The 15,086-nt window shown below is 37.3% G+C and overlaps 4 protein-coding genes across 5 annotated transcripts; 2 read left to right on the forward strand and 2 right to left on the reverse strand.

Annotated features, from left to right (window-relative positions):
* Positions 1 to 299: 299 nt before the first annotated feature.
* On the reverse strand, positions 300 to 1,130 carry LOC103333672 (arabinogalactan protein 41-like). The gene is made up of 2 exons (XM_089051725.1): positions 864 to 1,130; positions 300 to 607 (listed from the first exon to the last, which is right to left on the reverse strand). Exons 1-2 carry the CDS (start codon positions 982 to 984, stop codon positions 534 to 536), a joined length of 195 nt encoding a protein of 64 aa, XP_088907851.1. The 5' UTR covers positions 985 to 1,130; the 3' UTR covers positions 300 to 533.
* Positions 1,131 to 2,330: 1,200 nt separating this feature from the next.
* On the reverse strand, positions 2,331 to 5,506 carry LOC103333671 (uncharacterized). Its single transcript, XM_008236560.2, has 4 exons — positions 5,370 to 5,506; positions 4,304 to 5,107; positions 2,889 to 3,903; positions 2,331 to 2,704 (listed from the first exon to the last, which is right to left on the reverse strand). The coding sequence occupies exons 2-4, from the start codon at positions 5,022 to 5,024 to the stop codon at positions 2,515 to 2,517; spliced, it is 1,926 nt and encodes a 641-aa protein (XP_008234782.2). The 5' UTR covers positions 5,025 to 5,107; positions 5,370 to 5,506; the 3' UTR covers positions 2,331 to 2,514.
* A 78-nt stretch (positions 5,507 to 5,584) lies between these two features.
* Positions 5,585 to 9,391, forward strand: GLA1 (Folylpolyglutamate synthetase family protein). Of its 2 annotated transcripts, none has more exons than XM_089051723.1 (10): positions 5,585 to 5,999; positions 6,310 to 6,407; positions 6,518 to 6,668; positions 6,939 to 7,001; positions 7,098 to 7,259; positions 7,580 to 7,771; positions 7,919 to 8,018; positions 8,222 to 8,353; positions 8,528 to 8,671; positions 8,802 to 9,391. In XM_089051723.1, the coding sequence occupies exons 1-10, from the start codon at positions 5,649 to 5,651 to the stop codon at positions 9,155 to 9,157; spliced, it is 1,749 nt and encodes a 582-aa protein (XP_088907849.1). In that variant the 5' UTR covers positions 5,585 to 5,648; the 3' UTR covers positions 9,158 to 9,391. The 2 variants fall into 2 exon arrangements, with proteins under 2 accessions (XP_088907849.1, XP_008234781.2); XM_008236559.3 differs by having other exon boundaries at positions 5,590 to 5,999; positions 8,540 to 8,671.
* An 84-nt stretch (positions 9,392 to 9,475) lies between these two features.
* LOC103333669 (mediator of RNA polymerase II transcription subunit 10b-like) lies at positions 9,476 to 12,081 on the forward strand. Its single transcript, XM_089051724.1, has 6 exons — positions 9,476 to 9,618; positions 10,595 to 10,853; positions 10,958 to 11,038; positions 11,132 to 11,234; positions 11,325 to 11,414; positions 11,866 to 12,081. The coding sequence occupies exons 2-6, from the start codon at positions 10,636 to 10,638 to the stop codon at positions 11,935 to 11,937; spliced, it is 564 nt and encodes a 187-aa protein (XP_088907850.1). The 5' UTR covers positions 9,476 to 9,618; positions 10,595 to 10,635; the 3' UTR covers positions 11,938 to 12,081.
* Positions 12,082 to 15,086: the final 3,005 nt, after the last annotated feature.

Here is a 15,086-nt window from a genome sequence, read left to right on the forward strand (position 1 = left end):
GCTCCTCCCTCCCACCCTCCAATTAAAAAAAAAGAAAAGAAAAAACATGGTCAAATCCTAGAATTTCTTGGACAAAAGAAAAAAACCAAAAAATCTTCGTGGCACTCATTCAGCCCATCGAGAAAAATGAGCAATCCGAATCCTGGTAATGTCTATGCTTTGTTTCTCAATTTCATTATTTCCATTTTTAAATTTCAAGTTTATGTATTAAAATTGAGAAGGCAAGGCAAGAAATTATCCAAATTAATGTACATAGTAACTAGAGAAGTGTTTCCTGATAGAATCAAACCAAGAAAAGGGAAGCAAGGAATCCTCCAAATTAACGTACGTACTAAATTAATGAGATTTATCCAATACTTGGAATATTCAACAAGAATTAACCTGACGAAATTAATAAATTTACCCCATACCACATCACACCCACCCTAAATTTAAAACACCTAGCGTGGGCAATGGTTTGTATATATGTATGCTGCTGGTTGCTTCCTGTACCTTCTGGTTCTCTGCATCTCATAGCTCAGATGATTGATTATTCAGTGGATGAGATATGTGAGAACTAATGCCAGCACCATTAGAACGTATGCTACCCCTTGGTCTATTGCCGTGCCTGCAAAAATACACATAAACAATTCATTAAGCAATCCCCATAACCTTTCCATTCGTTTCCAAATTAAAACACCAAAAAGAAATGCGAATGTTGGTTAGGTGAGTTGACTAAGGCAGCGTATCTGCTTCCTTGTAGTCGGTTTTGATTCATTCTCCGTACATTAGAATAGTTTAGAATACTGCTATGTCAAAACAAAAACAAAACAAAAAAATTGAAAAATACGTGAGCAATGCAATTTTTTTTAAGGAAGCTTTACCATCGCTTGTTGGAGCTGGAGCCGGAGCCACCCTGGTTGCATGAACCATGGGCAAAACGACAGCGAAAAAGAGGAGGACAATTGCAACCACTCCAAATGACGATGCATTAATCACTGCCATTTTTCTCCCTTTTTTCCTCCTCCCCCTCCTCCTCTCTTTGTTACGTTACGTAGAGAAAGAGAGAGAGAGAAAGAGGAGGGAGAAAAGCTCAGCGCTCAACAAAATGATAATAAATATGAGACAGAGAGGGACCAATAAAATGGCTCAAAGGAAGACCCAAGGGTGAGGGAATTGTGGATCAACACATGTATGGCTTTTATAGCCATCTATCTATCTATATGCATGGCAAAGTTGTGGGGTCAGCCCGCATCTTTAGGGGACCCACCAACCCATATGTTTTCTTTTTCTGTTTCTCAATCAATTTCCTAAATTTAAAAAGATGTTTGTTAATTGTGCGTTTTGTGTTGATGATGTAGTTTGATTTGTAAAACTAATAATACGTTTCCCAGCCAGCCAGTTACATTGACAGCATTAGCATGCATGAATTGTTATGATTCTAATATTGTTTGGATAAAAAACAACCTCTTCATTTGCTGCTGAGCCTTTCTTTTCAGAGCAATGCAAAGTAATTACAAGAAAGAGGCAACACAGAAATCAGCAAAACACATATATATGAAACATTATGACAGAAGAAGGCAGCTAGCTAAGATGATATAGAAAATATTTTATTAATGCCGTGGTAGCTAGAAGAAGAAGAAGAAGTGATTTTATTTAGTGAGGCCAGAGGAAAGCTCCCATGGCAAATTTCTTCTTGTGCTCCACACTTCCAACAACTGGAAGGCCGTATTCAGACAGAAGGCGGTCGAGCTTCCATTCAGGCATGCTGTCGTAGTCAGCTTTTGAATAGTTTGGGTAGTGCAGTGGCATTTTAAAGAAGTCCCTTTGCTGATGCTTCCCTTCATCGACTCTTCCTCTTCCCACTTCAAACCTAGTAGCTGACTCCATCTCTCTCTCTCTCTCTCAAACTTGATGGATGATGGCCATTTTGTAAGTGGAGCTTCAATTAATGAGAGAAACTCAGAAACTGGACTGTTGAGTGTAGAGAAAGCCAAAGGGTGAAAACTAGTTAAAAATTCTTTAATTCATATTAGAACGATTCAATTCTTGAAAGATTACAAAAACGTCAACTCTTACAATTAAGTTTGTCAACAATGCTCATGTATCAGATTCATATGCATCTTCATTTTTCAAAGGACAAGCCAAAATCTAATAATTTAGTTGTTGGGGGTAGTTGCAGATTGTCACCGAATACAATCTCATTTTCCATATTTCCAACGGCTTGTCTGCTACGTGGCAATTAACCCATATTAGCAGGTAGCATGTAGTTGCACAGAAACAACAGGAAAGAAGGAAGAGCTAGCATGCTTGTCTGCCAATTCTTGGCATTGATTTATGGACACCAAAGCAGTCGAAAATTATGTGCTTCAATGCATAAATATGAAAAGGACAATTTTTCATATGTTCCTAGTTATATTGTTATATACAACACAACCATGATAAAAAATCAAAAGGACTGTCATATATGTACAAACATTTGGTAACCATTCTCTCATTTCATGTCATCTTATGTCATCCCTCTGGCAGAGACCATCAGAATGATGGGAGAAACAGAGGATCCTCTTTGTTATTGTAGATCTCGAACAGTTGCTTAGAGTAACGACTTGCCAATGTTCTACATTGTTCGATGCCCCTTGGGTCATACTCCTCCAACTCCTTCACTGTTTTGTTCACATCTCCATTTGGGTCTCCACCAGTGAGAAACTCAGCCAACACAGAGCCCCTATAAAAATGGAGAACAGAAAATTCATCAACAATTTGGTGGACAAAACACAGAAAGCAAAAATCTATTCCAGATATCATCACATCTTGAAAATGGATAAGAAATATGTCAAATGATACCTAAACGAATAGTTAGGCAAGAAGTAGGATCTGAAAAGTCAAATATTATGCGTTCAAATTCTCACCTGAGAGCATCGAACTTGCTAAAACCACGATAATTGTTGCACAATGATCCCTTGCTAATTTTTTCTTCACATGTCTGCTGTCTATAAAGAGCACATACAGCCTTCATGCACAGATATGGATCCTTACCAAATGCAGCAAGCATGTCTGCCTCAAACTCCCATTTCGATTTATGATCTTTGTTCCTCTGAAATTTCGATAGGATCTCATCGAAGTTCACATTATCATCTGAGGAATCTTCCGACTTGGTAGAAGCATCATTACCTTCAGAATCATCAGAACTATTCACAATAAATCCACCCAAGCTTTCACCTTCACTATCCGACCCAACCTCTTCGAATAATTCATCATCTTCAACATCCTCGTTTGAATAGTTTCCTTCTGCCCCACCTCCTTCCCCACATTTTCTCAACCTAACGAGACGCCGCCTTCGAGGGGTAACAGCACCCGTGGCATTGTCAATCACCGAAGCAGATCCTACTTGGTCATGTATTTTTCCCCGAAGATGCATTTTCTTGAGTTTTCTGATCGGAATATTATCATCACTACTTTCAGAGTCACTAGTAACAATATTAGAAGCACGCTTTCTTTTGGGTGTTGAGGCAAGCAGAAAAGCCTCATTGCTATCATCAGTATCTTCCTCAACATTATGGTCAGTATCTGTCTGCTTTATACAGTTTTTGATAGTCATACCTTTTTCACAACCCACAGTTTCTCCTAATACAGAACCCAGTGAAATGCAAACCTCTTTGCTTCCCTTATCATCAGTAGGCAAAAGTGTATGGCAATGAGTAGGATTACGTTCATCATCACTGTCACTAATATTAATGACACTGAGAGAAGAAGGTACACCACCACCAGGTGTAGATGGAGCCATCTTCTTGCAAGGACTCCCATCTTCCTCAAATTTTAGCTGTTTCCTAGCTTGTCTACTGTTAGTATATTCCATACAGACACCTTTCTTCTCCTCCTTAATACCATCACGATGCTTACATGGTGTGCCATTGGGAGTACAGCCTGCATTACTTAAAACAAATTGTTATGTACCAAAGAAACAACTTTATAGGAGCCTAACTGCATTCGTTTAGGCAATGTGAAAACATACATATATACTGGACTCAAAGTTATTTTAAACAAAAAGACACATTCTCCCTTCATGAATACTGGACTCAAAATTACATTTGAAAATCAAACATAAAGACACATGTAAACATTGCGTTCCATTTACTAAGAATCATTTGAACAGAAATCAGAAAAGTTTCTCATAGAGGAGATGCTAAGGGTCAACCACTTAAGAACATAGCAGTTATATGAGTCAATCCTACCAATATGGGCACTTCTCCACAGCTAATGCCCATATCCAATTAGGACTTTGCACAAAAAATTGAGTAATTACAAATTTGAGCATATTTCATACCTGCTGACTGCAGATCGCAGATCCCTTTACCAAGGGAGTGACATGTAACATCCACCAAATCCACAACTATATCTTTGTCTCTCGAACATTCCAAGTCTCTTTCAACGTGCAATCCATCCTCAAGTTTAATCCTTTTATTCGGTTGCGTAGTCCTGCTATCTTCAGGAGAATCCACATTTGGTGATCCATCCTCAAGTCTAATCCTTTCAGCCAAGGGAACTTTCCCACCTTTCAAGACTAAATTATTGTCCAACTTTAAGATCCCCAATTCCAATTCTCTGAATTTTTCCTTCCAAGCCTCAACCTCATTCTCAGCCTGTTTCTTCTCACACTCCAATACTTTGTTCTCAATCATAAGCTGAAAGACCTTATCTTCCTCCCACTTATCCTCTGTCAGATCAACAATTCGCTCCGTCCCCTTTTCTCCCCCCAAAAATTTATTCTTTTCATCTCCGCCACTATTATCCTGCTCCTTAATTCCATCACTCTCTCTCTTCAAAGCCTTAATCACTTCTTCCATAGCAAGCTTTTCGACTTCCAATGCCCTAAACTTGGCCTCAAGAGCTTCATATTCACTCTTCCTCCTTACAATCTCCGATTCTAACTCCACACACCTCTCTTCAGCTCTCTTACTCCTGTTGTCAAATTCACTAGTCCCACAACCTTCCAACTCATTTTCGCCAACAACCTCGTGCATATCTTTACATTCCACAACCTCCATATTTCTCTAATCTACTAGAACAATTCTACTTTCAGAATCAAGTATTTCACAAAATAATCTCAGCAGTTCCCGCTTAGAAATAACTGAATTTAAAAATAAATAAATAAATCATCAAAACTTATACCATTCAGAGATTCAAGAATAGATGCAAAAATAAAACAAAAGCTCAATTATTTCCAGAAAGAATTATTACCTCTGCACTTTTAAGAAACACAATTCAGAACTTTTTTCTTTAATGGGAAAAAAAAAAACTGTTTTTGTTTCATTTCTTTTTCCGGGGAACTAAACAGAGAAGCAACCGAAAATGCATAGACCACTGTAACAAAAAATAAAATTTAAACTTACAAGTTACAGCAGAAATTTCAACTGCAGCGTCGAAATCTCGCGATTGGAGCAGAGAATCGTTTAGGGTTTACTGATCCTGAGACAGTCTGAGAGCGGAAGTGTTTCAAACACACCACACAATACCATCGAACGTCAGGGGACCGAGATATAACTGTAACACTGTGAGGTGGAGGCGCGAACTGCCCGCCACGTGTCGAATTAGTGAAACGTTGCGTTTTAGTGGAGAGAGAAAAGCGAAACGCCGTACTTTTGGGAAATTTTCTCCGGTGCTAGGCGCCGATGACTAGCCTCACGGACTCAGTTTCCATCACTTTTCGCCGAGAAACAAACGGAGTACAAGAAAGAATGAAACTTTTCCAACATCTCAGAGAACCCATCCTTACTCACAGGAAAAGGCTAACTTCTTCAATTGGCGTTGGGCTTCTGAGAAATGTAGGGTCCAGAAGAGGCTTTTGCGCAAGCTCGGATGACTTGGAGCTTAAGGACTTGATGGAATACATGAATTCTCTGAAGAACTACGAGAAATCGGGCGTTCCCAAAGATGCGGGTACAGATTCGGAAGACGGGTTTGATCTGGGTCGGATGAGACGGTTGTTGGAGCTACTGGGTAATCCTCACTCTAAGTTCAAGGTTCGAAATATCATTGGTGTAACTCTCTTTTACTGCTTGTGCTCTGTTTGTTTAGTGAGAAAATTGCGAACAATAACACTGAAAGTAAAAGGCTTTTGTAGTTTAGTTATTGAAAGTGTCTAGCTTGACTCTGGGTTCACTTGGGTTCATGGTATTTTATTAAACTAAACTCCTATTTTTGTTTTTGTTTTCGCTGTTTTTGATATGGTTACTTTTTCTTCTCTTTAATTTTTTTATATGAACTTTTCTTCTCTTTATTTTGCTGAAGTTTGAGAACAAGTAAAATTAATTAGCATGACAGCAATTATAGGCCGTTCACATTGCCGGGACCAAGGGGAAAGGATCAACCGCTGCATTTCTCTCCAGCATTTTGAGGGCAGAAGGGCATTCTGTTGGTTGTTATACTAGGTGTGGCTCATTGGTTTATTGCAATATCTACGTTTTCGATTATGTTTTCAACTTCCTCTGATTTGAAGTAATCCATTTGTTGAGAAGAGGCTTCATTTATGTCTATGCAGCCCGCATATTCAAACTGTCAGGGAACGTATATCAATGGGAAGGTTTGGCGAACCAGTGTCAGCAAAGGCATTGCGTTCTCTTTTCCATAGGATTAAAAAGATTCTTGATCGTGCAATGGAAGTTGAAAATGGGCGTATGAGTCATTTTGAGGTATCAACTTATATATATCATTGTTGGTTGCTTTTTAATTAGATAATCATCACATAATGATTACAGAAAAATATTTCAATATGGTTGAGAAGCTTCATAGCTTTCAACAAATTATCATTTTCTCGTATTATCAGTGAGAATTTATGTTTTGAAATATTGGGTTGGAGAGTGTATTTGAATTCGCAAAATGATTTCTTTTTCCTTTCAACATTTTTCCGTTGTCAGATTTGGGCATCTTGTATTATGTGGTAACGGATTGGAATTTGTTAGGTTCTCACTGCTATGGCATTCACACTATTTGCTCAAGAGAATGTTGGCATTGCAGTTATTGAGGTTATTCACTTTTCCTTTTGATATCTTTTTGCAGATAATTGCCCCTTTGTTTATGCCCCTTCAAATATTTTGTTTTTATTTCATGCAAATGAACAGGCTGGGTTAGGCGGTGCACGTGATGCAACTAATGTCATTTGTAGCTCTGGACTTGCCACATCGGTCATAACTACAATAGGTGAGGAACATTTGGCTGCACTTGGAGGTTCTTTGGAAAGCATTGCAACTGCGAAGTCCGGAATCATTAAACACGGTCACCCAGTTAGGTGGTTCTGCCTTAGAGATTTCTTTTGCACAAATAAGCTAAAAGTTTTCCTGTATTGTCTTCCATTTTAACTACTCTCTCCTATTTCCTTCTACACATGTTGTGAACGTGAAAGTTTTCAGTTAGGTTATTCACTGGTCCGCCATAGGGATTCCTTTGGTAGATTTTTCAGAATCGTAGTAGTTATATGCTGCCTGTTTTCTTCTCTGTCTTCATTCTCATGTTCCAATCTCTGTTTACAAGTCATTAGAATTGCTGTTGCTGACCGCAGGATATATACTTCATTTTTACTCTACTGACTGGTATAAATTTTCAGGTGGTTCTGGGTGGTCCCTTCCTTCCACGTATTGAGCACATTCTTCGTGATAAAGCTTTCTTGATGAGCTCCCCTGTAGTATTAGCATCAGATGCTGGAAATAGAAGTAAGATAAATGGCGTTAGCATGCTCAATGGTAGACCTTTCCAGTCTTGTGATATAGTGATACGAGTTGAAAGGGACTTAAAGCTGGTACGCATTTGAGGGATGATTTTAGGATCTATTGGGTTTTTTATTTTCATATTCATAGAACTGTTTTATTGGTTACCATGCAATATTGTTTTTTTTCATTTTTTTTGAAATGTTGTAACAAACTTGTAATTGTGTTATTCCTTGCAGTTCATTGAGTTATTGGATGTCAAACTATACATGCTTGGAACTCACCAACTTCAGAATGCAGTAACTGCTACTTGTGCAGCACTATGTCTTCGCCACCTAGGTGAGAGGGTTAATCTTTTAGTTATCTTCTGCTGGGCTGTAATGTTCTAGATATATTAGAAACCATTAGTTTTTTCATTATCTTATACAGCTGGCTCTACCTTGTTTATGTTATTTAAGTTCAGAGTCACTTCTCAATTATTGTACATAACTGGCCGCCGTGTTCTTTAAATCTTCCCTCTAATGCTTCTATGGATACTTCAGGATGGAGAATTTCAGATGAATGCATTAGAACTGGTTTACAGCAGACACACTTGCTTGGAAGAAGTCAATTTCTAACGTCAAAAGAAGCTCAGGCAATAGGACTATCTGGCGCAACAATATTGCTTGATGGAGGTATGTTTTTCTTTATTCTTGGTTTCCCTCCACACTGAATAGATTTAGATGAGGCTATCATTTGCCCTGGTGACTTGGAATATACAAATTATTGCTTAGAATGTTTACAGTTCTGTTTTCGGATGTCGTATTTATTACTACCAATGTAGAACTACAGTGCTAATACTTTCCAAGACTGTTTTTCAGCCCACACCAAAGAATCTGCTAGAGCATTGATGGAGACTATAAAGATGACATTTCCAGAGGCAGGATTGACTCTTGTGGTTGCAATGGCTAGCGACAAAGATCATCTTGGTTTTGCAAGAGAGTGCCTTTCAGGTAAAGCCAGTACTCAGTTGCTATGATTATTATATTTTCAGTACTTCCTGGTTGTAATGTCCAATGCTGGGGAGTCAGAAAGATGACAACATGTACCTTCATGATAGAGACTTTGATCACTTCTTTTCAGGTGGGCATGTCAATGGTGTCGTTTTGATGGAAGCTAGCATTGCTGGGTCAAAATCTCGGACAACTGCAGCCTCATTGTTAAGGAATTGCTGGATCCAAGCTTCCAAGGAACTGGGAATAGATGTTCTCCACAACGAAATGTCGGAGCATCAAGATTTGTCTGTGGATCAGTTAATTTGCTTAAGCAAGTTGGGAAATAAACCCATATTGGCCGTGGAGGCTTCATTTCAGGCTTCCCTGAATACAGCAAATCAGATTCTCAGAGGAAGAACTGGGGATCGTTTAGGAATTGTTGTAATTACTGGTTCCTTACATATAGTTTCATTGGTATTAGCTACCCTCCATCACCATGTTTAAATTTTCTGTCTTCTTTTGTTTCTTAAGAATCCATTCATTCCTTGTCAACTTTTTGTATTATCAACTTGTACGGTAGAATTTGAGTTATGTAATTGAGTAGTAGGAGCACACCAGATGTTACGATGTCAATACCTTGCAGGGTGTTTCTCTGTGTGACTCTGTGCGTGTATAGCTGATGGAGATGCCAATTTCTTTTGGGCCAATGCAAAGATTTCTAATTTCTTTTTTGGGCCATAACTGAGCGTGCTATTTCCTTTTTGGGCCCAATATATTATATATATATATATAGCTTAGTTGGGTTGGTTAGTTTAGTTTATTTGGGATTTTTTGGGAAAGGCGAAGCCCAATACCAATTCCTCGATCTCCCCATCCCTCTATGAATCGGTTTGTTCATCATTTTGTATCTGCAAGAAGAGGATTCATTTCACATACTGAAGCAGGGTTGGAAAGATCGATCTAAGGTATGGCCAAATTCGTTTCCTTTTTTTCCTTTTTTACTCTCTCTCGTGTTTATGTTCTCATCTGAAGAGGTCAATCTTCTCCCTCCATTAACTCTCAATCTCAAGGTTTGGAATATTCAGAAATGTTTGTTTCTTTATGGCTGGTGCCTTTTGGCACTAGTCTTTGTATTGCTTCCTCTTTGGTTATCAATGAAAGCATTTTCGGCCGAAATAAGTCTGTTTTACTGTTTGTGTTTTCTCTTTATCTCTTTATAGTCGCTCTTAAGGATTTTTTTTTTTTTTCCAACAATACAACACTCAAGGGAAATAATCGAGAAATTCAATAATAAGTTAAGGACTTGCTTAGTTTTCTTGGCTCCTCGAGGCAGTAAGTCCTCATGGTGGTATATCCCTGTTTCACAAAACTGCAATTGATAACATACTTTTGAAAAAATTGAAAAAAACTTATTTCCCTCTTTGTGCGGGTTAGTAGTTTCAATTTTTGTTTGGAAGGCTTCCATCTGAAGAAAATTAAAATTAAAAAAATTGTACAAAGCCCATTTGGTATGTAAATTTGTCAGCTTCATCTACAAATTCTTATCTCAGTCTTAATCGAAGCTAGTATTATATTGTTTTGTATGTCCTTTTATTTATTTGCAGCTACTTGAGAGAAGATTCATCTGGGATATTTTCTCTTTCTTAATGCTCTGTTGTGCATAAAAAAGAGAAAGAAAAGAAAGATCCAGCAAGAATGAAGGACACTGTGGCCAAGGAGATTCTAGTTAGCTTTATCTAGGAAGAGATTTCCTGTGTTACTTAAATTTGATCTAAACGATTGTTTTGACTTCTAAATTGATGAATTTTATTACATTCTTAAGTTGTAATTCGTTTTCATTTCTTTAGCAATATGTATGCTTTTCTTCTTTAGCAAATGTCACGAAAAACCTGTTATGTATCTAGTGTCTTACTTTTGATTGGCTTAATTTCCATTTGACAGCCTGACAGGTACTTTTTTAAAGAGCTTTAGAGTGGTGTGAAATGGATGCATCACAGAATGCAACCGGTGGGAGTGGTGGAAATGGGGTTTTGGTCCCTCAAGCCAATGATACAACTGGAGCGACAATGGTGGATGATCCAAAGCAAAACCTGAACGAGGTCATTAACTCTATTCAGAAAACTTTAGGGCTCATTCATCAGCTCTACCTCACTGTCTCTTCGTTCAATGATGCCTCTCAGCTCCCCCTCCTCCAACGCCTGTAACTTTCTCAGTCTGAGCTTCTTCAATGATTATTCAGACCTTATGTTCTCAATATTTTTATTGTTGCTTGGAGACTTTCTCACATTAGGTTTGACCTCTCAGAAATGCTCTTGTTATCGAGCTTGACAACATGGCTAAGTTGTCCGAAAAATGCAATATCCAGGTTCCTATGGAAGTTTTTAAGTGAGGCTTCTTCTCTGATTTGCTTTCTAACAACTGAAGGTTCCGCATTTATGGTGGATTTCTGACTACCGTTGACTTTTTAATTTTGTGTAGTTTGATTGACGATGGGAAGAATCCTGATGAATTTACAAGGGATGTCATAAACAGTTGCATTGCCAAAAATCAGATCACTAAAGGCAAAACTGATACCTTCAAGGTAGCTTTTACAGTGTGCAAATAATTGTTTTGTTCCATTTCGATGTTTCAAGTTTGTCCTCATTCCACCTTCTACACATGTTTTGTTTAGAGTTTACGCAAACATCTTCTGGAAGAACTTGAACAGACATTTCCTGATGAAGTTGAATCTTACAGAGAAATACGTGCTGCATCTGCTGCTGTAAGTTATCTTACATTCGCCCACTAACATGTTGTACAAGGATTTTATAAACCTTATTTGCCTTTATCATAAAGTCTTCGGGTGGACCCTTTCACCCTTTATGCATTTCTTGCTTTTGGTCATTCATCCAGATTACACAACCTTTCTCAGAAGGTTTCTGCTATTGATGCGTTGACTCTGGGCCCAGCAAAAGTCAGCTTTTTTGCATTTATTCTCGATATTTTGTTGGGTGGACCCTTTCATCCTTTATGCATTTCTTGCTTTTGGTCATTCATCCAGATTACACAACCTTTCTCTGAAAGTTTCTGCTATTGATGTGTTGACTCTGCGCCCAGCAGAAGTCAGCTTGTTTGTATTTATTCTCGATATTTCATTCTAGTTATTCTCGGTATTTGTGTATGTGGTTAATTATGATTCTTGTAGGAGTTTAAGCTGTTTACTTACGATACAGGAAACAAAACGGCTTGCACAAGCACAGAGCATATTACAGAATGGTGATGTGAAGGTCAAACCCGAGCCTTAAGTGTGTCATTTGTTTATGTATCAGGTTCTCTGAGTCCACGTGTTACCAAATACCGAGCTTGTAATCTGATCTTAAAAGCTTTAATCCCGTTGTCAAATATGAGCCACTTTTAAGCAAATATGTGTAAATTTTATTTTTGATTTTGCTCCCGTTGTCAGATTAGCTTTAATCCCGTTGTCAGATTAGCTGCTGTTTTAACAAAAGCCGAAAAAGGACTTTCTTTCGGAAATTAGTTTAAATACAAAGCGTATAGCCGAGCGGCTATACTCTTAAAATAAATATATTCGAATATTTTACTAGTATACTCCTGCAAGAAATATATTCCAATATTTTATTCGTATAGCCGGTCGGCTATAAGCTTTCTAGAAATACATTCGAAAATTTTAGTAGTATAGCCGACCAGCTATACTTGAATATTTTAATGGTATAACCGGCTATTCTCGAATATTTTAATGGTATGGCCGGCTATACTCGTTCAACAAATATATTCGAATATTTTAATAGTATCGCCGTGCGGCTATACGTTTTAATAAATATATTCGAATATTTTAACCGTATAGCCGACCGGCTCTACGCTTGAAATAAATATATTGCAATATATCGTATAGCCGGGCGGCTATACGCTAATATTTTAATAGTATAGCCCGGAGGCTAAACTCTTGAAATAAATATATTCGAATATTTTAATAGTACAGCCGTCCGGCCAGACTCTTGAAATAAATTTATTCGAATATTTTAATAGTACAGCCGTTCGGCTAGACTCTTGAATTAAATATATTCGAATATTTTAATAGTACAGCCAAATATTTTAATAGTACAGCCATTCGGCTAGACTCTTGAATCAAGTATATTCGAATATTTTAATAGTACAGCCGTTCGGCTAACCTCTTGAAATAAATTTATTCGAATATTTTAATAGTACAGCCGTTCGGCGAGACTCTTGAATTGAACATATTCGAATATTTTAATAGTATAGCCGGTCGGCTAAACTCTTGAATTAAACATATTCGAATATTTTAATAGTATAACCCGGCGGCTAAACTCTTGAAATAAATATATTCGAATATTTGAATAGTATAGCCGGTCGGCTAGACTCTTGAAATCAATAAATTCGAATATTTTAATAGTATGGCCTGTCGGCTAGACCCTTGAAATAATATTTTAATAGTGTAGCCGTTCGGCTAGACGCTTGAAATAAATATATTCGAATATTTTAATAGTATGCCCGTGCGGCTAGACGCTTGGAATAAATATATTAGAATATTTGAATAGTATAGCCGGTCGGCTAGACTATTTAAATAAATTTGTTCCAGCCGTCCGGCTAGACTCATGAAATAAATTTGTTCGAATATTTTAATAGTATAGCTGGTCGGCTAGACTCTTGAAACGAATATATTCGAATATTTTAATAGTATAGCCCTGAGGCTAAACTCTTGAAATAAATATATTCGAATATTTTAATAGTACAGCGGACCGGCCAGACTCGAAAAACATTTATTTATTTTAATAGTATAGCCGTTCGGCTAAACGCTTGAAATAAATATATTCGAATATTTTAATAGTACAGCGTCCAGCGATACTCTTGAAATAAATATATTCGAATATTTTAATAGTATAGCCGGTCGGCTAGACTCTTGAATTAAACATATTCGAATATTTTAATAGTATAGCCCGGCGGCTAAACTCTTGAGATAAATATATTCGAATATTTTAATAGTATAGCCGTCCGGTAAATATATTCGAATATTTGAATAGTAAAGCCGGGCGGCTAGACTCTTGAAATGAATATATTCGAATATTTGAATAGTGTGGCCGTTCGGCTATGAAATAAATATATTCGAATATTTTAATAGTACAGCCTTTCGGCTATACTCTTGAAATAAATATATTGAATATTTTAATAGTACAGCCGTTCGGCTATACGCTTGAAATAAATATATTCGAATATTTTAATAGTATGGCCGTCCGGCTATACGCTTGGAATAAATATATTCCAATGTTTGAATAGTATCGCCGGTCGGCTACTTTGAATTAAATTTATTCGAGCCGCCCGGCTAGACTCTTGAAATAAATTTGTTCGAATATTTTAATAGTATAGCTGTTTTAGAATATTTTAATAGTATAGCTGGTCGGCTAGACTCTTGAAACGAATATATTCGAATATTTTAATAGTATAGCCTTTCGGCTAGACCCTTGAAATAAATATATTCGAATATTTTAATAGTATAGCCAAGAACTAAATATATTCGAATATTTTAATAGTATGGCCGTGCGGCGATGTGCTTGGAATAAATATATTCGAATATTTTAATAGTATAGCCGTGCTGTAATACTCTTTCAATAAATATATTCGAATGTTTTAATATTATAGCCGTTCGGCTATACTCTTTCAATAAATATATTCGAATGTTTTAATATTATAGCCGTTCGGCTATACTCTTTCAATAAATATTTTCAAATATTTTAATAGTATAGCCGCCCGGCAGTACTGTTTAAAAAATATATTCCAAGGATGTTAGCTTTGCTGGGCGATTTGGGAAATGTCTCAGAAGCGTACTATCTGTTTTGGAAGATAGAGGCTGAGATTGCTTGCTGCACTGCAGTGGAGGATTTGGGTGGCGTTGTATGCCATTGACTAGGGTTTTGCATGAACAAGAAGAAGACAATCGCAGCGCACTCTGAGCAGTTCGAATTAATCGAGCCATTTAGGGTTGAGAATCAAAATTTGTTAATGCTAACGTTGCTCTTTGTCTCTTCATTTTAAAAGAATTTACATAAGAATTTGAAAGCACAATCTCCACCCTCAACCACTAATCTCTCTTAGGTTAAGACTCACAGAGAAGCACAATTCAGAACTTTTACAGTGTGCAAATAATTGTTTTGTCCCATTTCGATGTTTCAAGTTTGTCCTCATTCCACCTTCTACGCATGTTTTGTTTAGAGTTTACGCAAACATCTTCTGGAAGAACTTGAACAGACATTTCCTGATGAAGTTGAATCTTACAGAGAAATACGTGCTGCATCTGCTGCTGTAAGTTACCTTACATTCGCCCACTAACATGTTGTACAAGGATTTTATAAACCTTATTTGCCTTTATCATAAAGTCTTCGGGTGGACCCTTATGATTATTCAGTCTGAGCTTCTTCAA

Source organism: Prunus mume, linkage group LG5 (genome assembly GCF_029339155.1).
Source record: "Prunus mume cultivar Tortuosa linkage group LG5, ASM2933915v1, whole genome shotgun sequence".
NCBI classification, from domain to species: domain Eukaryota; kingdom Viridiplantae; phylum Streptophyta; class Magnoliopsida; order Rosales; family Rosaceae; genus Prunus; species Prunus mume.

Bases quoted from the DNA above. Each gene is read 5' to 3' on its own strand.
- LOC103333672 (XM_089051725.1), bottom strand. From the start codon at position 984: ATGGCAGTGATTAATGCATCGTCATTTGGAGTGGTTGCAATTGTCCTC. The intron at 608-863 runs GTAAAGCTTCCT...GTATTTTTGCAG, and splicing joins TCCAGCTCCAACAAGCGATG to GCACGGCAATAGACCAAGGG.
- LOC103333671 (XM_008236560.2), bottom strand. From the start codon at position 5,024: ATGGAGGTTGTGGAATGTAAAGATATGCACGAGGTTGTTGGCGAAAAT. The intron at 3,904-4,303 runs GTATGAAATATG...TAAGTAATGCAG, and splicing joins CTGCGATCTGCAGTCAGCAG to GCTGTACTCCCAATGGCACA. The intron at 2,705-2,888 runs GTGAGAATTTGA...CCATTTTTATAG, and splicing joins AGCAAGTTCGATGCTCTCAG to GGGCTCTGTGTTGGCTGAGT.
- GLA1 (XM_089051723.1), top strand. From the start codon at position 5,649: ATGACTAGCCTCACGGACTCAGTTTCCATCACTTTTCGCCGAGAAACA. The intron at 7,002-7,097 runs GTTATTCACTTT...GCAAATGAACAG, and splicing joins TTGGCATTGCAGTTATTGAG to GCTGGGTTAGGCGGTGCACG. The intron at 8,354-8,527 runs GTATGTTTTTCT...ATACTTTCCAAG, and splicing joins AACAATATTGCTTGATGGAG to ACTGTTTTTCAGCCCACACC.
- LOC103333669 (XM_089051724.1), top strand. From the start codon at position 10,636: ATGGATGCATCACAGAATGCAACCGGTGGGAGTGGTGGAAATGGGGTT. The intron at 11,235-11,324 runs GTAGCTTTTACA...TGTTTTGTTTAG, and splicing joins GCAAAACTGATACCTTCAAG to AGTTTACGCAAACATCTTCT. The intron at 11,415-11,865 runs GTAAGTTATCTT...CTTACGATACAG, and splicing joins TACGTGCTGCATCTGCTGCT to GAAACAAAACGGCTTGCACA.